We start from the raw sequence: 23,572 nt of genomic DNA, 5'->3' as shown, positions 1-23,572 counted from the left end.
GTTCAGATTTTATATCTTTAAGAAAAATAAAACTTCCCATTATGTCTCTGAGTGCAAGGTGCTCTTTGGAACGCCTTTCCAAGTTTCCAGAAATGCTGACAGGTCTCAAGTCGGGGTTCCTGGGGAAACGTCACCTCTGCCCCCTCCTGGTTTCACTGAGGGCCCCCGTGCTCAGGTTTTAGGCCTCAAGCCATCACCTGAGCTCAGGAAAGACTGGTGAAATTCTCCTATTCTCAAAGCAGAGCCTGGGGAGCAGCCCCGTGGATCACGGGTGCCGTACCTCAGCAGGTCTGACTTGGGTGCGTGCAGACCCTGCAGGTCTCTTCCCTCTGAGGGCACTGCCCGTGGTTGCTACAGAGACCAAATGGCCCCCTTTAAGCAAAAGAATCATTTATTGAGAACAAGAGTATTTCAGAGAAAATATACCTTCCCCACAATAACGCAGGGTACACAGAGAGCTGCTTCCTGGGTGTCTCCCTCTTTTCCATGCGCGGGGACCTTGGAAAGAGGAATTCCCTCTCGACTTTTCATTACAGACGTGCTCTGCTGGCTTTTCTCCCTCCCCGAGCTCCTCTCTGGGCAGCCCCTAGACCCATCCCCTGCTTAGGAATACGGTACTTCGGACTGGCGCCAGAAAGTTTTGTGTGTGTGTGTGTGTGTGTGTGTGTGTGTGTGTGTGTGTGTGTATATCTAGGAAGCCGCTGTCACCTGACTGTCGAGGCCCCCCTGAATTGGAGCATTATAGGTGTATAAATAAATATTTCACTAGCCCAGCGTGTACTCACATCCCCTCACTGACCAGGGTACATGCAGTGCTCAGAACATTATTACCTACCTGCTAAGTGTCTAGCACAAGGCAAGGGGTGGAAATTCTTTTAAAGTTTCCAGAAATGATCACATATCTTACCCAGCACTAATGGAATGTTAATGGGACCCATCAGGGCGGCCAGTTCAAATCAATTATTTAAAACAAAAGAAACCCCTACATTTTATTTTCGCCATTCTTAATGTGCTTGTTTCTTGTAAAGCGGGTTTAGTGCAGTCAAAAAGGAGCAGAAATTGCTAAAGGCCTCACCCCACAGCAAAGGCACAGACCTCCTGAGGTCCCTTCCAACCCTGATAGTCTCTGATTCTATGACATTAACTAGCAGCTTTGCCGCTCTGTAAAGGCACATCAAGGGTATCCACAGCTGTCAATCCAGAACTCTCCAACAACAATAAGAGGAGGTGGGGGGCGGGCTCAGTCCCTGTGTAGCCATTCAGTCCTTGGCCTCTTTTAGCTGAAACGGCAAGAAGGGTCTCAAAGCAGCAGGTCATGATTCTATTGGTTAAAAAAACCCTGGTTGAGAGGGAGAGTAACAGCAGCTAGAAAATACGTAACAAAGCACAGAAAGGGGAAGTTGATAATAACGAATATGAATCAGAAACTAGGAATTATAGAAAATGAATAAGGGAAGTACAAGGACACAAGGAGAAATCTATGGCCAGCAGAATTAAGGACAACAAGGACTATATTAGGAACAAAAAGAACAGTCCATTCATTACTAGATGGAAATTGTAGACTTATCAATAATAATGCAGAAAAGTTCAATAAATATTTTTGTTCTGTCAAAAAAAGATGTAGTCATCCCATCTAACGCCCTTTCCAGTCCACTGGTCTCTCAGGAGGATGTTGAACAGCAGCTACTAAAGTTAGACATTTAAAAATCAGCAGGTAACGTGCATAGAAGAGTTTTACAAGAGCTGGCTGAGGTACGCACTGCACCATTCATGTTGATTCCCAGTGTTTTAGAATTCCAGGAAAGTGCCAGAAGACTAGCAGAAAGCTGATGTTACACCAATATCTAAAAAGGGTAAACTGGTAATTAGAGGCCTGTCAATCTGACATCTATCCCAGAGGATAGTGGAGCAGCCGATATGGTACTTGGTTAATAAAGAATTAAAGGAGGGTGATATAATTAATGCCAATCAACCTGGGTTTATGGAAAATAGATCCTGTCAAACTCACTTGATATTTTTTTGATGAGATTATAAATGTGGTTGAAAAAGGTAATAGTGCTGATGCACCGTACATAGACTATTGGGCATTGACTTGATACCTCCTGACATTTTGATTAAAAAACTCGAATGATATAAATGTAACTTGGCACACACTGAATGGATGAAAAGCTGGCTAACGGCTAGGTCCCAACAGGTAAGTGTAAACAAGGACTCATCCTTGAGCAGGTGGGTTTCTAGCAGGGTCCCACAGGGATTGGTTCTTGGCCCTACACTAACATTTTTATCAATGAGCTGGAAGAAAACATAAAATCATCCCTGATCACGTTTGCAGCTGACACAGAAATTGAGGGAATGGGAGAGAACGCAGAAGACAGGTCACTGACACAGCGTGATCTGGGCCACTTGGTAAGCAGGGCACAAGCAAACACTGTGTGTTTTCATGTGGTTAAATGTAAACGTAGCCATCTGGGAACAAAGGCTGTCGGCCACACTGACAGGCTGGGGGACTCTCCTGGGAAGATTCATAGACTTACGGTCAGAAGGGACCATTATGGTCACCTAGTCTGACCTCCTGCAGGCCACAGAATCTCACCCACCCACTCCTGTAACAAACCCCTGACTATGTCTGAGCTACTGAAGTCCTCAAGCAGCGACTTTGAAAAAGATGTAGGGGTGGTGATGCATAATCAGCTGAACATGAACTCCCAGTGCAATGCTGTGGCTCTGCTCAACCAGCTCTGGGCTCACCCCGCTGTCCTCCTCCCGTTTAAATGCCCCTCACCCCGCTGGACACGGCCGTCCCAGCGTCAGTGAGACGCGCCTTTGATTGGGGCTGCCAGGCGGCTGGAGACCATGTAGAACCACCGCTGGGCCGGTGTCAGCCAGTGGCGGGGCTGAGACCACGCTGGCGCATTGCACGGAGCAGGCCTGACCTGGCAGAGGGTCCCGTGTCGAGGGGACGAGGCACCTCTAACAGGCTGGGCCCTGGAGCGGGTGGGCTGTTGGGGACTCCCACGGCAGGGCTGAGCGCCTCACATGCAGCAGTCGGACAGTTCCCCGGGGCGCAGCCACATGCTGGCATCACCAAGGCCAAGCCCCCCTGGGGCTGGACTCCCACCTCTGCCGCTCCAGCCAGACCTAGGAGAGCAGAGACTGCACAAGGGCCAGACAGCTGCCAAGGCAGCGGAGAGGGGTGAGGCTGGCAGCAGGGGACAGGCAGTGCCAGAGGGGGCTGGGGCAGGCAGCAGGATGGAGAGGCACAGGTGGGGGGAGCAGGGCACAGGGCTGGGGGGCAGGCTAGCTCCAGGCTGCCTGAGCACCGTTACAGCCAGCCTGGCCGGGGTGGGAAGGCTCCTACGTGGGTGGGGTGGGGCTTCCAGCGCGGCTCCAACGGTCTCAGTCCAGCCCCGGAAGCCCCTCGTTTCCCCGGAGGGGCTGCAGTGGTGGAGCGGCAGCTCCTGCCCCGCGGCGATGGCTGCTTCGTGCCAGCCCCAGCGGTGCCTGTCAAGTACCCGACGCCAGTGGCACAGGCTCTCCAGGCACCGAGCACCCCAACCCCATAACGATCCAGCACCACGCAGGGCCTGGCTTCACAACTCCACCCAGAACGCCCTGGGAGAAGCAGTGAGTTCAGCCAGCAGGGAGCGGCTCCACCCCAGGCCAGGGGCGAACAGCCCCCAGCCCAGCTCTTCCTTGCCTGCCCAGGGGCAGCTCCCGGGAGGCAGGCAGGCAACTCGGGCCTGTCAGGGGTGCTAGGCACCCGCCACTGCCTGCACCGGGGCAGGGGGTGTGCTCAGCCCCCAGGAAATCGACCCGGGGGGCTCACACTGAGCTCCCCTAACTCAAGCACCAGTCGCAGAGGCCGAGGGGACAGCAGAACCCAGCCCTCCTGCACCCTCGTCCCCTGCTCTAACCATTGGAGCCGCTTCCCTCAACTCCTCTCCCCCCTGCCAATGAGACACAGGGGGCCAGGCTCACGCACTTTATTCACACACGTACCCAGTGCTCCGGGGGCTGTGCCCTTCCCAGGCAGCAGCGGGGGGAGCCCAGCCGGCCCCGCTTGCTGCTGCCACCTCTTAGGACTGGCAGGGGGAGGCAGGCACCACCGGCTGCTTTCCCGGCGCTGATGTGCTGCACTGGCTTTATGTGGAAGAAGTAAAGTTGAAGCCCTGAGTAAAGGGCCTGTCCCAGACTCTGGGCCCAGCGTCCCTCCGTCCTGGCTGAGGGGCCGGGCTGGCAGGGCCGAGGCAGGCACAGAGGAGACGCCAGGACCCTGGGTGCAAGGGAGGCAGTAGGAGAGAAGCAGCGATCTAGGCGAGGCCTCTCTCCCCTGGTGCAGCCTGCGCGGGGCGCCCTTCCTCACTGCTTTCCAGGCTCTGCTCATGCCTGTGCCCCTCACTCCAGTGATCCCTGCCTTCCACCATCCCCGGCCTGCAGCGCCCCCCCGCCGCTCTGCTGGGACAGCGCTTCCCGCAGCCGGCAGCCGCTCGCACCATCCTGCTAGTGGAGGAAGGGCTGCCTGGCCTCTCCGAGCGGGGGTGGCTCTCTTCCTGCGCCCTGCGCCCAAACACGCAGGCAGCTGGTGCTTAGCAAACACCTTCCCCCTGTGCAGCAGGACGGCCGGCAGCCTGCAGCAGCCAGCCCCACGGGCAGAGGCTGGGAAAAGGGACCTGGGAAAACTCTGTGGGGCCACTGGGGGGACTGGGGATCAGTGCTCTGTTCCCCTGCAGGCGCCCCGCGGTCCCCATTCTACACTTCCACCTGAGAGCCGGGGTGGGGCCTGCCCCAGCCATGGGAGAGACCCAGCGTTCGAGCCCCGGCTCTCGGCCGGGGTGTAACCCCAGCCCTGCCCCCTCCAGGCCACGAGTGGCTCAGGCAGCAGCAGGAAAGGCCTGTCCCAGTTCTGTGCCGCTGTGGCTAGTGCTTTGGCTACTGGCCGCTCTGAGCTGGGCACAGCCTGTCTGAACTCGGCTGCCCAGGCCTTTGAGACAGTCCAATAAATTAAGTGGGAGGAGGCGCGAGGGCTGCGGCTCCGTGGCCCGGTGCAGGCGCCGGCCGCAGGGTCCTGGCTGGCTTGCCGGGCACTAGAAGAGCTGCAGTAAGAACTCCGGTGCCCACTCCAGGGCAGTCTGTGTGACGGCCAGAGCCGCCGCCCCCAGCGTGGCTGAAATCCCCCACACGGCTGCTTTCACCAGCAGGCTGTGCCCGGCCGTGGGCAGGAGAGCAGCGGCCTCGGCGTGGGCGCTGTCCCGCTGTCGCTGTCTGCGCAGCACGGCGTCCGGGCGCTGCTGGGAGGTGGCCAGCTGGAAGGCGGTGAAGGAGCCTATGGAGATGCTGGGAACAGAGAGGGAGGGAGCTGGTTAGCGCAGGGGTGAGTGACACGCAGGGCTGGCCAGGGCCCAGCTGGGGCTCTCCCCACCTAATGCCGAGATGTGCAGCCTGCACAGGTCCCAGCATGCAGCTCTCTTCCTGGGTGGCCAGGCCGCGCTGTGTGGGGAGACCTGTCCTCCTCGGCTGCACTGCCAGGGTGAGAGAAGGCAGGGGGGCATCTCTGAGCGCAACCCCCTGGCTTCTGGCTGTTGGCCAGCACAGCCCTCGGCTCTGCCGAGCTGGACCCGCTGGGTTACTGCCCTGGGTGGAAGGGAATCGGACCGGCTCCAATGTCTGCCATTACGTCGCCGCCTCGGGGCCGGAGACCCACGGAAAAGCCATTCGCGCCAGTCCTCCCACAGTCAGGGCCCTTCAGCTCTGGCAGTACCAGCCTGTGCCGCGGTCTGGGAGCCTCTCAGCGCCAGGGCTGCATGCGGGGGGCTGGCTCACCGCCACCCTGCCAGACACCGCGAGCTAAGAGGGGTGCCCAGTCCCCCCACACTCCCCTGCTGCAGCCGCCAGCATGCCTGAGAGCTCGGCCAGACCGCCTGGTTTTCTCGCTGCTCCAGGGGCAGAGGGGAATCGACAAGGCGTTTGGGAACCCTGGCAGTGGGGCAGCCAGCCAGCCCTGCAGCAGCTACATGAGCAAGGGAAGGGAAGAGTTGAACATTCCTGCCAGGGTCCCGGGCAACCCCACGCCTGGGAGAGCACTGGGAGCCAGGTGCACACCCGGACGCAATTCACCTCCCCCTGGCCTCCCTCACCTCTTGTGGTGCTGCAGAGCCGCCTGCTTTGCCAGCTCGGCATGCGGGTGACGCTGGAAGAGCTGGAGGGCCCGGGAGATGAGGCGCTCGTACGGAAGGTCCTGGGGGATTTGGGACAGAAGCTGGTGGACGCTGGGCATGTCGCAGTCACACGCCAGCACCTCCTCCTCCCGGTGCAGGACGATCTGCAGGGAGAGCGCGTCATTGTCACATGGGACACGTGGGGCTTCCCAGCACTGCCACAGGGCTGGAGCCTTTGGAATAACCCACATCCCCCAGCCCCGACAAGGGGTCTCCTTGTACCGCCCCGGCCATGCCCCCGTCACATGGTTCATGGCCCATCACCTTACCGCACCCCTGAAAAACAGCCAGCTCTGGGGTGGAGCACAGCAGCTGTTTAACAGTGAACAGGGACAGCACCCAGCAGCTTGAGACAGGCAGTAAGAGAACCCCGTGACCAAGTGAAGTTGCAGGGGAGCTGGGAACCACAGTCACCCTCCTGGGAGCTGGGTTGGGCCTCCAGGTTAAGCAACTCAACTGACACAAACTGCCAGAGACTCATCAATGGCCAGGACTAGAGGCACCGGGGCACTGGGCTCAGGGCTGCCTCCCCCTCTGAGTCACCCACCCCGCCCTGCAGCAGCTGCAGGGGGGAGGGATAGCTCAGTGGTTTGAGCATTGGCCTGCCAAACCCAGGGTTGTGAGTTCAAACCTTGAGGGGGCCACTTAAGGATCTGGGGCAAGAATTGGTCCTGCTAGTGAAGGCAGGGGGCTGGACTCGATGACCTTTCGAGGTCCCTTCCAGTTCTAGGAGATTGGTATATCTCCAATTATTTATTATAACTCAGAGCTCCCGTCCAGCTGCTGAGCCGTCCCAGTGGGCTGAGCTTGTGAGATGGGCCAGGGGCCAGAGCTGTGCTCGCTGGCCTGTGTTCGAGGGACGTCGGGCTGGGGGATCGCGATGGAGGCGATGGAGGCAGGCTGGCGGCCAGTCCCCTTCCTCCGCTGAGCCCCCCACGGAAACGAGGTGCAAGGGGCCCGGGCTCCGCAGGGCGCTGGGCTGAGGACGTACCATGGCAGCGAAGTAGACAGGCATGAGCGGGTGCGAGGCCAGGAAGAAGTCGTAGAGGCGCAGGATGTGGGGGAAGCTGGTGAGGACGTGGCCGTACCACGTGATGAGCCAGCTCAGCGCAAAGATCGTCCCCACCTCCGCTCTGCAGAACCAGGAGAGAGGGTCCTGCTCAGGTGCTGCCTGTCTCCATCCTGCCAATACCTGCCCCCCACGGCCCTCCCCCCCAACCACTACCCGCAGCCCCGCGCCCCCCAACCCCACCACACAGTTCCCAATCCCAACCCACAGCCCCAACCCCTAACCCTGACCCACAGTCCTCCGCCCCAACCCGCAGCCCCCACCCCATCCCCCAACCACTACCCACAGCCCCGCGCCCCCCAACCCCACCACACAGTTCCCCATCCCCCAACCCCGCCCCTAACCCTGACCCACAGCCCTGCGCCCCAACCCGCAGCCCCACCCTGTCCCCCAACCACTACCCGCAGCCCCGCGCCCCCCAACCCCACCACACAGTTCCCCAATCCCAACCCACAGCCCCAACCCCTAACCCTGACCCACAACCCCGTCCCCTAACCCGCAGCCCCCACCCCATCCCCCAATCCCAACCCACAGCCCCAACCCCTAACCCACAGCCCTCCGCCCCAACCCGCAGCCCCCACCCCATCCCCCAACCACTACCCGCAGCCCCGCGCCCCCAACCCCACCACACAGTTCCCTGTCCCCCAATCCCAACCCACAGCCCCAACCCCAACTCCGCCCCCAAATCCTGCCCCACAGCCCCCTGCTCCTGCAGCCCCAGGGTCCTCCCTCACATCCAACCAACTCTGTTGTTGCCTCCCAACCTGCAGGGCCCAACCCAATTATTTCCATCCTGGGCCCATCTGGGGGGGGGTGGGGGCAGGGGGGGCTCTGGGCAGGTCAGTGATGGAGCAGCTGGGCCCAGGAAGGAGGCAGCGTTGCATGGCGCCCGCCCCCCGCCCAGGACCGCGCCTGGTACCTCAGCATGAAGTCATGGAGGCGGCGGCTCTCCCGCTGCAGGATGGGCAGGAGATAGTTCAGAATGTGCTTGGTGCTGTCCATGGTGGGGTCCATGAAGTCCCTGCGGACGGGGAGAGGTTAGAGGAGGGCGTCCCCAGCGAGTCACAAGGAGCGTGATTACCGCACTCGCAGCCAGTGCCTGCTGGGACCAGGAGCCTCCCCCGCGCCGTGCTGTGTTACAGGCAGGGTGGGGAAAAGTCAATGATTTTAAAAACATAAATCGGATGTTTTTATTTAAAAATTGGATTTTTTTTGATAATTTTTTTTGAGGAAAAAAACCTAAAGATAGTTTTAATTAAGATACATTATAGCTCAAAGATATCTCCTCATGGAATCAGGTTTCAGAGAGGTAGCCGTGTACAGGGATTATAAATTCTAATTCTATAGCATGAGACAATATATTCAGGTCATGTTTAAGAAAATTTTTGTAAATAAATTCCAGTAGTTCATGGATTAGGGACCCAATCTTGTGGGGTTCCAGGGGCTTCTGTATCGATTATTTAGGTTAATCTTTCTATCTACCCAATGGGACTCAGTGCTCAGTCTAGAAGATACCATCAGAGATGCTTAGCTTTGCAGTTCTCAAACTGTGAATTTGTCTCTCCAGAGGTAACATTCTTGTTAACAGCAAAAATGTTTTTAAATAAATAAATAAATAAATACATAGATGTGAAAAATAACAGACCTCAACCCTATTGTTCCTCTGCAAATTTGTGTACACGGAGTCAATCCCTTGGGGGAGGGATAGCTCAGTGGTTTGAGCATTGGCCTGCTAAACCCAGGGTTGTGAGTTCAATCCTTGAGGGAGGCCACTTAGGGATCTGGGGCAAAAATTGGTCCTGCTAGTGAAGGCAGGGGGCTGGACTTGATGACCTTTCAAGGTCCCTTCCAGTTCTAGGAGATTGGTATATCTCCAATTATTACCTTTTTTTATTACCTCTCTCTAAAAGTGCAAAGTTTCAAAAGTTCAATGACTAGAAGATTGTTGGGGGCGGAATAGATCTGGACAGGGAGAAGAAGTCTGGAGATAAAAGTGAGAGACGGGCAGTAGAAACAAAAGTGAAACTGGTTGAGCAGCATATTCCAGAAGTCTTGAGGTCTTTCTGAGTGTAGCCTTCATTGATTTGAGATCTACCAGACCATTCTCTCACTAGAAGGGAAAACCTATGCTGGCAGCAGGCTGTAAAAGAGACCCAGTTTGGGAATATTTTAATGAAGATCCTCTACCTGTGGGCAAGACAGGCATGCGTGCAAAATGCAAACAGTGGAACAAAGAAATGCAAGGCCTGGTTGCCCGAATGAAACAACATCATGAGACGTTTTCCTTCTCAGGAGGAAGCTGCGTTGAAGATAATGAAATGCAGGATCTTCAGGTTGGTAAACTTTTTTATTTCATACTTCTTTCTTAAGGACTGCTCGTCTTCCTTCTGGACTAGTCTTGAATTCTCATGTTTGAGCAAAAAAAACAGTTGTGATAAAATAAAGAGCTGAAATAGGCAGATCTTCCTTTTACAATTTCACCTTTAAAGTAGCACTGAGTGGCAGTGAATGCAATGAGGAACACTACATGAGCAGTATGGTAATAATAATTAAATAACTGCATTGACTTATTTTGTTTCAGAGAATCCATCTTCAACGTACAGGATTCTGAAGACTATCCACCTTCAACATCACCATTATTTTCTATAGTTTCAGAGTTATCTGCCAATGAGAGTGTTTCAGTCACATCATGTATGTCACAAAGCCACAGTATATATCACCTATAGCAAAAGGGAAAAAAGATCTCCATCATCCAGAAACAACCAAGGATACGTTTGTGATAAGAACCAGCAGATTACAAAAAGAGGTAATTGATGAAAAAAATGCCCGGTTTCTTTATGCAACAAACTCTCCTTTCCGTATGACTGAGAATGGACACTTCCTTAACATGGTTCAGTCATTAAGACCAGGACACAGTCCACCCAACAGAGCAGATGTCGCAGGCAAATTGCTGGATAAAGTGTATGAAAGAGAAATTAAGCAGTGTGCAAAAGGTCTAGAGGGTGAAATTGTTAACCTGAGTCTTGATGGGTGGAGAAATGTCCCCAATGATCCTGTTGTATGTGCTTGTGTGACAACAGATGAAGGTATCAGAGGGGTAGCCGTGTTAGTCTGGATCTGTTTGGAATGAATTAGTCCATAGGACAGATGAAGGGAATGTCTTCCTTACCAAAACAACTGATACAGCAGGAAATGCACACACAGCAGAAACAACGGAGGAGTCCTTGTGGCACTTTAGAGACTAACAAATTCATTTGGGCATAAGTTTTTGTGGGCTAAAACCCACTTCATCAGATGCATGCAGTGGAAAATACAGTAGGGAGGTATAAATACACAGCACATGAAAAGATGGGAGTAGCCTCAGCAAGTGAGGGGTCAGTGCTAACGAGCCAGCAGTAAAAGCTATAACAAACTGTGAAAAAAAATTCAAATCTCTAGTACGCAGCTTGGTCACAGACAATGCTGCAAATGTATCCAAGATGAGAAGAAATTATTAGAAGAGAGTGAAGAGAGTCCCAAGCAGTGCTCATTTGATGCACCTCCTAGCCAAAGAAATCAGTGTTCCAGAAATCAAGGCTAATGTTGTTGAAATTGCAAAATACTTCCACAACAACCACTTTGCAGCAGCTGCTCTGAAAAAAGTGAAAGGAACCGAGCTAACTCTCCCAAAAGCCGTGCGATGGAACTCAGTAGTGGACTGTTCTGAACACTATATCAAGAAGTGGCCTAATCTGATGACAGTTTGTGGACAAAAACGTGAAAAAACAGATGGCACTGTCATAGCCAAAGTTCTCAAGATTGGGCTTAAGAGAAACATTGAACACATGCTGAGTACCCTGAAGCCTATTTCTGTAGCCTTGAACAAAATGCAAGGAAATCGCTGTTTTATTGCTGACACTGTTGAAATCTGGAAGGAACTGAGTAAAATCTTAAAAAGAGAAATATACAATGACAGAGTTACATTACAAGCAATAAAAAAAATGAATGGGAGAAGCACTATCTCCAGCTCATTTTCTTGAAAATATTCTCAATACTCAGTACCAGGGTCAAACCTTAACTGGTGAAGAAGAGGAGTTGGCTATGACATGGACATCCAGCAATCATCCCTCCATAATGCCAACTATAATAAACTTCAGAGCTAAGGGTGAACCATTCAAGAAATACATGTTTGCTGCTGCTGATATACCGGTGGAAGTCACTTAAGCACCTGGACTGTTGAAGTGATCATCTCACTTTCAACAGCAGTAGCTTCTTCTGCCGGTGTAGAAAGAATATTTTCTTCCTTTGCACTAATTCATAGAATCATAGAATCTCAGGGTTGGAAGGCACCTCAGGAGGTCATCTAGTCCAACCCCCTGCACAAAGCAGGACCAAACCCAACTAAATCATCCCAGCCAGGGCTTTGTCAAGCCTGACCTTAAAAACCTCTAAGGAAGGAGATTCCACCACCTCCCTAGGGAACCCATTCCAGTTCTTCACCACCCTACTAGTGAAAAAGTTTTTCCTAATGTCCAACCTAAACCTCCCCCTCTGCAACTTGAGACCATTTCTCCTTGTTCTGTCATCTTCTACCACTGAGAACAGTCTAGATCCATCCTCTTTGGAACCCCCTTTCAGGTAGTTGAAAGCAGCTGAGAAATCGTTTGGGACCAGAAAAAGCAGGAAAGCTTGTTTTTCTTTTCCAGATTATGAACAAATAGGAAAATGAAGGTGAAGACGACTGAGTCAGCTGCAGAAGCCAATATTTTAAGTTTCTCATGTTGACCTGGCTGACATAAAAAAAAAACCCTAAAATTAAATTGACTAAGTATTTCATTTAACTATTATGTGTTTGCTGTTGAAGAAAAAATCCAGAACACATAACGTTGTTGTTTTAGTAAAATAAAACAATTTAAATGTCTGGTGATGTTCTCCTCCTAATACAGTATGGCAAGAAAATCCTCCAAATATTAATGATTAACCTGTTGAATTGGAGATAGTTCACCTCCCAATGACTTCATAAATATCTGCTTCAATTACCTTTGGTAAACGAAATAACCAATCATTCATTTTCTGATATAGCTGTAAAACTAATCTGAAAAGTTTTCAAAATAAGTCACTTTAAAAATGTATAGTGTGTATTTTCTAAAAATGAAACCTATATCTGTCTCTGTGAAGAATGTGTGTTAAGGTTAGAACAACCAACAAGAATGCATGTTTATGTAGAAATCCATGATTAAATCAAGTCTGACTAGTGATTTAAATCATAATTTAAATCAAATCCACCCTGTCAGATGATGGGTCAAATTTCATGTTCCAGCTATTTAGTGAGTTATGGAAGATGTGTAGGGCAAAACAGCTGAGATCTGCCCTATATTATCCAGAGACACATGGTTCAGTTGAAAGGTTCAATGTGACCCTCAGATCTATGCTGGGAATGTATAAAGGAGGGCAAGCGACAGGGATGTCCTGTTATCTCTCTGTTATTCGCTTACCGGGAGGTACCCCGAGAGTCTGCGAGGTTTGCCCCATGTGATCTCCTGTGTGGGAGAAAGGCCAGAGGTCCCCTAGATCACATGAAAGACTCCTGGGAGGGTGAGACTGAGGCAGAGGGGGAGCTGGTGGCTGAAGACATACAGAAGTTTAGGAAGAATCTGAAGAGTCTGATAGAACGATTCATCAAAACCTCCTGAGAACCAGCCTGCTCAGGAAGCTTGGCGTGACTACAACGCCTGCAAGTCACCATGTGACATGGGCGACTTGGTGCTGGAGTTACTCCCTCGTAAAAGGCCCCAAATGCAGAACTCAGGGGCGGGGCCTTTTGAGGCTGTGGAAAGGGTTAACGATGGTATTTACAATATCCATGAAGGCCTCACACTGTAACCTCTCTGGCTGTTCCTAGCCTCTTCCCCTGAGCATCACTAAAAACTATTTCCCCACTGCTTCAAGTGTAAACCACAGTTATAGCAACTCTTGTGTAAATCCTGCCAAACTACGCCGCTGGGACAGCTGTCGGGTCAGGGTGCAATCCAGACCAGTCACCATTAGCCCTGCAACCCGGGGTGCCTCCCAATGCTTTGCTGCTGTAGCTCCCAGCCCGGGATGCTCCCAGCCAGCCTGCCAACATGCAGGTCACACCCCGAGTGTCTCTGGCCCAGCAGCCTGTCAGCAACACCCCAGCCACAGTCTGGCTTCCAGCAGCCTTGGTTACAACCAGCACGATGATCCCAGTCCCGAATTTCCCCCAAACCATGTCCAGCCGCTTCTGGACAGCGCAGAGAAATGATAAGAGTCACTGCTCCTGTAAAGAGACAAAACCACATCCCAGCTTATCAGCTTAACTGGGGGGAATACACCCTCCCCTGCAAACCCAGCACTGAGCTGCTTTAGCGTGAACTCAAGACAAGTTTATTAACAATAGGACCTACATTAAGTGATGCCATGTGAAAGGAATAAAGTTAGGAAGGGTCAGAAGAAAATAAAAGTGACAACATGCATCTCAAAGTCTAAAACAATCTAGCAAGATACTGGCTTTATTCACGATGGTTTCTCTCACCAGTCTTTCTTCCTCCCAGCCACAGCTCACTTTCCCTCAGTCAGGACCTCCCACAAAGGTACAAGGGGCTGGCTTCCCTCATCTCCCTAGGTGAAAGATCTTTGTCTAAGCAGGTTTCTCACCTACATTCAGTTCCAGAGACTTCAATCTCCACCTGCCTTGGCTGAAGGACCCGTCCTCAGCTTGCAAGAGCGCCATTCCCTTGTGTCTGTCCAGTGACGGATGCCAAAGATGGCTTCTGTCCTTGCTTGTATCTTCCAAAGGTCAGTGAACTTGTTTCAAGAGGCAGGATGAGCTCATGCTGTTCTTCCCTTCCTGGGGGCTTCCCGTCCCCCGCACAGGTTCTATGACAATGGGGCGTCCATTGTTTCTGATTCCACCGTGCTGAATTTACATAGGAGACCGGTAGATAGCGGCGACGTTCCCTCCTGCCTGGGCAGACTGTACAGCCTAATATCAATGAGTCCCCATCATTCCTTACATAGTGTTAATACAGACATTTCACAGTGAGATCCATCACCAGTGTGTCAGGGGCTTTCTGAACAGACCTCACTCCATACACTTTTATAACACAGTAATGTCGTATACAATCAGCCGATCCAACTGCTTATCACTTGAGGTTCAGCCCGTCCCCATCTTTATAAACCAGCAAACCTTAGCAGTGGGTTCTTGAGAAGTACAACCCAGACCACACTTCTCCCTCTTGCTGGCTGTAGACCATGCTGTCTTCTCTCTCACTTGTTAGCCTGAGGTTTGCCTCCACCCGTAGATGCTTGATAGGTCTGTTTATGAAATATGTAAATACATTTTCATTGTCTTTCAAAGTACTTCGGAAGTAACTCGCAGGTAGGGAAAACAAATTCCCTTTAGGGCAGACCTGTTTCCCAACTCCCCCAGCATGCCTGGATTAAACCCAAGTGATAGTTCTAGCGTATTTCCATAGCTCTCAATACCCACCACAGACATACACTACACAAGAACATTACCGACCAGTGAGTTATCACTTTTCAGATGATGCCTCCCAAGGCCTATTTTGTACAAAGACTGTTACAATAGCAGGTAGGGTATGAATGTGGGGGTACTTTCGGTCACACCTCCCTCTTACAAACCTGCAGGAGGGTTAGCCACTGGCTGACCTGGAGGCAGCAGGTTAGAACCCACCATTCACCAACACCTCAGTAGTTTAATTACATCTGAAATCACCACCCTCAACCCATAGATTAAAGGGCAACTTCCCCCCTCCTCAACATTCCTACTTCCCCCAGTGGTTGCTTGTCACCCAGGCCAGTAAAGAGTTCTGTCACCCCCAAGGTGTTTACTCAGCTCTCTGACCACGCTGAGTCTGCCCTGCTCTCAGGGGAGTTCTGGGCCACAGCTCTCCTAATTGTGTCAGAGACTCACCACTCCCAGCAGTCTTCCCTGCTCTCAGCAGAGCGCTATTCCCTAGCTGTGCCAGAGTCCCACCACTGCTAGCAGATCCTGGCCCACAGCACCATCTAGCCATGCCTCAGTTTCCCTCACCCAGAACAGTAAAGTGTCACCCTCTAAGTTGTGAAACCAGACCTCTTACCAGGCTGCCCTGCTCCCAGCAGAACTCTGGCCCACAGCAACCCTAGCTGTGCCAGTGTCTCTCCACACTCAGCACCTTTCAGCCATGCCTCAGTTTCCCTGTTCCAGTGGAGTTCTGGCCTACAGCTTTCCCAGCTGTGCCAGAGTCATACTCCACACCGACTCAGGGTCCCTGGTGAGGGCTTACCCCCTCGACCACTGAATCTGGCTATGGCAGGCGTGTGCCCGAGCCCTCAGGCTCCACCGTTACATCATTACAGGAACTAACACATGCAGAAAAACCACATCCCACATTCCCCCAGTCAGAATCCCAAAACGACCTTTAATGTCCGTAATGCCTCAGGCTACAGGCGGAGTGGTGAGGTCCATCTATCCACATCTGGACATCTGCTATCCCCTGATCAGCCACCCTCATGTGTCCTTCCTCCTGGGTCCTATGGGCGTGACTTGTCCCTCCTCTTCTGTTTGAGATGCCTGCATGTGTTCTGGTCAGCAAGCTTCTGCTGCTCGCACAGGCCTCCAGCATCATCCACCACTCCCCCACCAGCAGCCTCTTCCACTCCCACCTCCCCAGCTCTGGCCATTATTCCCCTGGGGAACTAGCCGCTTGGTCTCTTGCATGCCTTGGAGAACGAGGACCCCCTTTGGTCCCCAGTTTGGTGCAGGCACCCCAGCCTGCCTTATGGCACGAGTGCGGCATGGCCACTGGCTCTGATTGCGTCTGAGCGGCTGCTGACAGAGCTCCCTGTGCTGACAGCTCCACTCACTGCTTCTTGGGGAGCTCAGCACCTGCTTCTTTGCTACTGTTTAGTCATCTTCACGCTTTCCTTTGTTCTATTGTCCTTGCTCGAAATAAACAAATAGAAATTAGTAAAACTGTTCCCAGCCTCTCCACCAGAGAATCACTTAAAACTATTTTACCGGGGCTCGAAGTGTAAACCTCAGTTAAAATAACAACCTGTGTGTCACTCCTGCCAACTACGCCAGTGGCAACCTGCCTGCCGTGACTCCAGGGTGTCAGTGCCAGCCGCAGGGCAGAGTGCTGGGAACCTGGCACAGCCCCACAATGGCTGTGAGTTCTGTGTTCGATTTCACCCACCAGTTACCAGGTGTGAGCTCCTCAGTCCCCACAACAGCCTAACCGGGGAGTCACAGACAGGCCCCGTGGGTGCCCCCATCGGTCCTGCCACCTGTGTGATAGCCGGGCCCTTTCCCCAAGGATACAGCAACAGTCAGGTTATGCCCTGTCCCAAAGGCCCCGTCCTCACCCCAGGGCCCCTGTGCTTCAGCTCTCACACCAAAGCCCCGCTTGTAGCCAGCCCTATAACAAGCTGTCGAAAGCTCCATTACATGGGAAAGGAAACAGGAGAGTTCTTGGCGAGGTTAAAGCAGGTAACCACAGATACACACACAAATGAACTACAAAAAGTAATAGAAGCTTCTCTGATAAGCTTTATACGTCCTTTAGGTCTAAACCAGGATAAGCACTGGGGATCTTTTGCTTATGCCTAGTAATTCTTGCCCCTAGAGTCCAAGCAGCATAAAGATACAGTTCCTCCTCGTTAGGGGGTTTTATCCCCTCCCCCACTTCTGTTCTGAGCTGTGAACTCAGCTGATGGGAGGAATCCACTTGAATGACTCATCTTCATGGGGGGAGGGGAACAGTCAATAACAGTCTTTTGTCCCCTTTACTGTTCCACCCTAGTCCGTCTGGTGTCGATGGGCAGGGCAGAACACCTGCTGCTGGAGACCAGCACTTCACACTAGTTAATGTCTCTCTCCTGCCTGGTGATTTACAGCCACAGAGGCTCACCTCCTCAAACATTCCCTTACAACAGTGGGTACAGATGTTAGAAGTGAGATTAATGCCGGCAGCAATTCACAAGCATTGCATACAGTCTAAGCACAGTCTTACAATTCTAATACCCATCTGAACAATACTAACACACAGACGACCCAGCCTGGTTCCAGCCACGTGTGTGTCTGATCACTGGAGACATGGGGACCTTGACATGAGCTGGCCCCTGCTCTGCCATTGTCACGCTCCCTATAAAAAGGTACAAAACACAGAACTCATGGGACTGGCCTTCTGAGTTTGTAGAAAGGGATAACAATGTTATTTACAATATACACGAAGGCCCCCTCAGCAAGGCGGCTTCACAGACCGTGCATGTGAACAGGTTAAAAGCACATCAGAGTCAGGAAGCCATTGTAAACATGATATGTTGTGCAGAGGAGACTTCTCCGAGCGCGCTCCTCATTGATTTGATGGCTGCATGCCACAACAACAACTCACTAGAGAGCACTGGGTTATATGAAGCGCTAAGCTCAGCTGAAAAGACAGAGGTTCTGAGTATGTTGCAGAGTCACCCCCAGGTATTTTCCAACAGGCCAGAACTGACTCGTAAAATGGTCTGTAAGATTAACACTGTGAAGCCACAACCTGCTCCCAGCAGAGCATATCGGACCACAGGAAAGATGCAGGAGCAAATTCCTAAGGTGATAAAAAGGATGCTGGAAATGGGGATAATTAAGGGGTCAAACAGTTCCTGGGCTTCTCCAGTTATTATGGCTCCCAAAAAGGCTGGACCACAAGGTTTTGGGTTGATCAGAGAAAGTTTAACACCATCACAGCTCCTGACACACACCCTATGCCCAGAACTGACAGCACGTTAGCCACTCTGGGCCAGACAAAAGATCTGAGCACTCCACACCTAAAGAGAGGATATTGGCAAATCCCATTAGACAGCAAAGTGCAGAAAACAAATCTGCCTTCATTACTGATCGGGGACTTTTTGAGTTCAAAATGTTACCTTTTGGATTAATTAATGCCAGAGCCACCTTTCAGAGACTTGTTAATCAAATGCAAAGAAAAAGATTGGCAGGAAATCTACCTGGACCTGAGGCTGTAGCTTGCTAAGTTAGATCTTAGCCATTAGAAAGCGTATTTTTATCTTTGTTTGTTTGTAACCCCGTCTAACTTTACTCCTTCTACTTCGTATCACTTCACCCACGTCCTTTTTGTCTGAACTTGTTTTATGTTACACTAAGCCAGCTCAGTGCTGTGCTTGACGGGAAGGATGTGTTTACCCCAGGGAGGTTAAGAAGCTGGGATGTGTCTTTGTCTCTTTAAAGGAGACAATGACCCTTACTGTTTCTGAGTGTTCCAGGAGAGGGCTGGACCTTGCAGAGCACGTGGCTTTGGGAAAATTCAGGGGTGAGCTGGGGTCACCTCTGCAAGTAACAAGACTGATGGAAGCCGGGGTGGGGCTGCTGTGTCGTAGGCAGGCTGCTGGCGTCCGAGTGCTGGTCCAGGGCCGCACAGCAGGCGGACACTCGGGTACTGCATGCTTGGCTGCTGGCTGAGAGCCTCAGCAGCAGAGCTTCTAAGGCACCCAGGGCTACAGGGCACAACCCACTATTTGTCACGCTGTGGGGTGCAATCCAGACCATGGGCCATTAAGCAGCTAAGGCCTTGGCTATTTAACAGAGAATTCAGGGTCCTAACAGACACTCCCTTGAGATGGCTACACAGGACAAAAGGTACCGACAAACTGCCCTAAGAATACAACATGGAAACCGCACATATTAAAGGTAAAGAAATCACAGCAGCCGCCGGCCCATCCAGGCAAGCGGGTTCTGAACCGACGCCTACAGGTCAGCCAGTGCCTCCCCGTACTGCCCCAGCGTATGAGGGGAGGTGTGATCCAGGTGTGACACCTTAGTGCCAACTGGCAGGGGTTCCCTGGGGTTACAGACTGGAACGTACAGTCTAATTCACCAGCGAGTGTAATGTGAGGCTGTGACGCTGCCCGGGGTACCCAGGATTATTACCCCCTGCCTCTAGTAGAAGGCAGCCCTGCCCACAACAGCTGGGTGTCAGCTCCCTCACGCAACCGTTTCTTCGCCTTGCAAGTTAACAATAGGTGCACTGCAGTCCCTGAGTCCCTTTGAATCACTCCCCTGTGATATCCAGCCCCCGACACTGGCTAGCCCCAGAAATCCCAGACCCTCTGCCCCCAAGGAACAGCGTGCCCCAGTTCACTAGTTTTACCTTAGTCCACTGCTCCCGCATAGCACCCAGCCCTTATAATCAGGGTGGAGAAAAATCAATGATTTAAAAAAAAAATCAGATTTTTTTTATTTAAATCGGGTTTTTTGATAAAATGCTTTTTGAGGAAAACACATATCTAAAGATCGTTTTAATTAAGACATTAGAGCTCAGTGATATCTCATCATGGAATAGGGATTATAAATTCTAATTCTACAGTATGAGACAGTGTATTCATGTCATGTTTACGAAAAGTTTTGTAAATGAGTTCCAGTAGTTCATGGATTAGGGACCCAATCTTGTGGGGTTCCAGGGGCTTCTGTATCGATTATTTAGGTTAATCTTTCTATCTACCCAATGGGACTCAGTGCTCAGTCTAGAAGATACCATCAGAGATGCTTAACTTTGCAGTTCTCAGACTGTGAATTTGTGTCTCCTGAGATAACATGCTCGTTAACAGCAAAAATGTTTTTAAATTAATAAATAAATAACAGACCTCAACCTGGGAGCTCAGGGATAGCTCAGTGGTTTGAGCATTGGCCTGCCAAACCCAGGGTTGTGAGTTCAATCCTTGAGGAGGCCACTTAGGGATCTGGGGCAAAAATGGGTTCTGCTAGTGAAGGCAGGGGGCTGGACTCAATGACCTTTCGAAGTCCCTTCCAGCTCTAGGAGATTGGTATATCTCCAATTATTACCTAACCCTATGGTCCCTCTGCAAAGTTGTGTACACAGAGTCAATCCCTTACCTCGCTCTAAAAGTGCAAAGTTTCAAAAAGTTCAGTGAATAGAAGACTGTTGGGGGCGGAATAGATCTGGACAAGGAGAAGTCTGGAGATAAATGTGAGAAGGGAGGGACAGGCAGTAGAAACAAAAGTGAAACTGGTTGAGCAGCATATTCTAGAAGTCTTGAGATCTTTCCGAGTGTAGCCTTCATTGATTTGAGATCTACCAGACCATCCATTCTGACTAGAAGGGAAAACCTATAATGGCAGCCGGCCGTAACAGAGACCCAGTTTGGGAATATTTTAACAGGGCCGCCCAGAGGATTCAGGGGGTCTGGGACCCCTTCCATAAAAAAAGCTGCAATACTATAGAATACTGTAGTCTCATGGGGGCCCTGTGGGGCCTGGGGCAAATTGCCCCACTTGCCCCCCGCTCCTCCCCCGTCTGGGCGGCCCTGTATTTTAACGAAGTTCCTCTACCTGTGGGTAAGACAGGCATGCGTGCAAAATGCAAACAGTGCAACAAAGAAATGCAAGGCCTGGTTGCCCGAATGAAACCACATCATGAGAAGTGTTCCTTCTCAGGAGGAAGCTGCATTGAAGATAATGAAAGGAACATGTCTGAACATGCAGGATCTTCAGGTTGATAAGAAAGAAGTATGAAATAAAAAAGTTTAAGGACTGCCTGTCTTTCTTCTGGACTATACTTCAATTCTCATGTTTGAGCAAAAATATAGTTGTTATTCTGTGGTACTATCATTTCAGATGCAGTTGTGATAAAAAATAAAGAGCTGAAATAGGCAGATTTTCCTTTTACAATTTCACCTTTAAAGTAGCACTGAGTGGCAGTGAATGCAATGAGGAACACTACATGAGCAGTATGGTAATAATAATTAAATAACTGCATTGACTTATTTTGTTTCGGAGAATCCACCCTCAACATACAGGATTCTGAAGTCTATCCACCTTCAACATCACCATTATTTTCTATTGTTTCAGAGTTTCAGTAACATCATGTATGTCACATAGCCACAGTATATCACCTGTAGCAAAAAAAAAAAAAAAATCTCCATCATCCAGGATAATTTCAAATCTCTGTGGAGGGAAGCCTTTGTCTGTGTTCCTTGTTTGCTCTGTGCTCTCTTTGGATCTAAGAGAGGCCAGACATGTCTCCAAGTTCTCCTGGAGTAGTTCCTACTATCCAATAGTAAGTATTAATTAGAAAGGGGGATTTAGTCTTATAATTTGATTTCTCTTTGTTTAGTCGATGATAGACGGGGTTAGGAACTGAAACAAGCAACACAGTACATTCCCTGACTGCAGAGGGGTGTGGCCAGCACCAGAAAGCAACACCAGCAAGCCACACAGAAAATTCACTGACTGCAGAGGGGTGTGGCCAGCACCAGAAAGCACAAAGACATGAGTACCAGTCAAACAGCTGACCACAAAAGAAAAATGGAGAAGCAAGAGGCCCACCAGCAGGCCCTGGGATTAGCAAGAGCTAACCCACATGTTCCAGCCAACCCTAACAATCCTTCTCCAGGCACTGTTCCCCATCCCAAGAAATTTCCCACCTACATGGCAGGTGAGGACACTAAGGCCTTCTTGGAAATTTTTGAAAGAACCTGCCATGGGTACAGCATCCCTGAAGACCAGTACAAGGACTGGTCAGGAAAGTGGACTTTTGCTGTCTATGACAATTATTCCATCCCCATGCTACTGGGGGAAGACTTGGCCAACCATGTGCAGCTGGCCAAGAAGGGGGGAGTGGTCACCCGCAGCCAAGCCAAACAAGCTTCCACTCCCATCCCTGTTCCTGAGCCGTCCACCAGGACCCCATCTGTGTTACCAGAGACCCAGACCAAGGTGGTGGAACTGGATCCCATGCCAACAACTACAGCAGCCATAGTACCTCCAGTCCCAGAACCGGGACTGGAAGAGCAACCAGAGGCAAAATCATCGCCAGAGGGCGCCAGCGGGCCTGAACTGGCAGAAGTAGCAGACAACCCTACACAAGAGGCTCAGCCAGAGCCTGGAATATCACCTAGTGCACCAGCGGAGAGCGGTTCACAGTCAACGGAGACACCCTCATCACCTACATCGCTTCTGGAGGGACCCAGGCCAAGTCCACAGTCCAAGGAGGAACTGGTGTCTCCAGCCTCAAGGGAACAGTTCCAGACTGAGCAGGAAGCCGATGACAGCCTTAAAAAAGCTTGGGCGGCGGCACGAAGCAACCCACCGCCTCTCAGCTCTTCTAACCAATTCCAGTTTGTTGTAGAACAAAAACTTTTATATAAGAAAACTCTTTCTGGTGGACACCAGGAAGGCCAGCATCCTCAAAAACAGTTGGTAGTTCCAACTAAGTACCGGGAAAAGCTCTTAAGCTTGGCCCATGACATCCCAGTGGGCATTCTGGGGTGAACAGAACCAAGTACAGGTTGGGGAAGTCCTTCCACTGGGAGGGGATGGGCAAGGACGTTGCCAAGTATGTCCGGTCAAATGGTTAAAAAGTGTTCTTCAATGTCAAATATCTTGTTGTTTACATACTTAGTAGTATATGTAATAGTGCATGTGTTTTGTTAATCTGTTTATTTTAAAGTTCTAGAAGGAAATCACCGCCAGTGTGGTTCCCCCACTGTCTGCGATTTGGGGGGGCGTGTCATAAATAAACAGATCAGGGTTAAGGTCTCTTTTACCTGGAAAGGGTTAACAAGCTCAGTAACCTGAGAAACACCTGACCAGAGGACCAATCAAGGGACAGGATAATTTCAAATCTCTGTGGAGGGAAGCCTTTGTCTGTATTCCTTGTTTGCTCTGTGCTCTCTTTGGATCTAAGAGAGGCCAGACATGTCTCCAAGTTCTCCTGGAGTAGTTCCTACTATCCAATAGTAAGTATTAATTAGAAAGGCGGATTAGTCTTATAATTTGATTTCTACATTTGCAATTGTGTGTTTTGCTATAGAATTTCTTTAATTCTGTACTGTTATTGCTTTTACTGAGAAAGAAAGGAGGGGGGATTCTCTCCAAAGATCGATAAGTTTAGACCCTGTGTATTGTTCCATCTTAGTATTACAGAGACAAGTTACTTTCTTTTTATTCTTTAATAAATCTTTTCTGTTAAGGACTTGGTTGATCTTTCCTTGGGTGAATTCTCAGGGAAAGGGGAGGAGGAAGGCATCCCTCTGTAGTTGAATCCCGGTATCTCTCCTAGGAGAAGGGAGGGGGGAGGAAGCAGGGGAGAATGGTTTACTTCTCCTAGGTGTAAAAACTCCATGGATTTGGGGCTCTTGGGATCCCCAAGGATTTTGGGGAAGGACTGTGTCCCAATACACGTACATTATTGGGTGGTGGCAGCTTTTACCAGATCTAAACTAGGATTTTAGTTTAGAGAAGTCCATGCAGGTCCCCATC

General features: G+C 50.9%; 1 protein-coding gene across 3 annotated transcripts in view; it reads right to left on the bottom strand.

Annotated features, from left to right (window-relative positions):
- Positions 1-647: 647 nt before the first annotated feature.
- LOC123363653 (TBC1 domain family member 20-like) overlaps positions 648-23,572 on the bottom strand; it is a 38,391-nt gene continuing 15,466 nt past the window's right edge. For all 3 annotated transcript variants that reach the window (XM_045004879.1, XM_045004878.1, XM_045004877.1), the window contains exons 5-8: positions 8,204-8,305; positions 7,207-7,348; positions 6,135-6,319; positions 648-5,334 (exon numbers count right to left, since the gene is read on the bottom strand). In XM_045004879.1, coding sequence (XP_044860814.1) covers positions 5,085-5,334; positions 6,135-6,319; positions 7,207-7,348; positions 8,204-8,305 — 679 coding nt within the window. In that variant the 3' untranslated portion in view covers positions 648-5,084. The remainder of the gene's footprint in view (positions 5,335-6,134; positions 6,320-7,206; positions 7,349-8,203; positions 8,306-23,572) is intronic.

The sequence above is a fragment of the Mauremys mutica genome, chromosome 2, assembly GCF_020497125.1.
Source record: "Mauremys mutica isolate MM-2020 ecotype Southern chromosome 2, ASM2049712v1, whole genome shotgun sequence".
Classification (NCBI taxonomy): domain Eukaryota; kingdom Metazoa; phylum Chordata; order Testudines; family Geoemydidae; genus Mauremys; species Mauremys mutica.
This window is presented reverse-complemented; position numbering and strand designations above follow the sequence as displayed.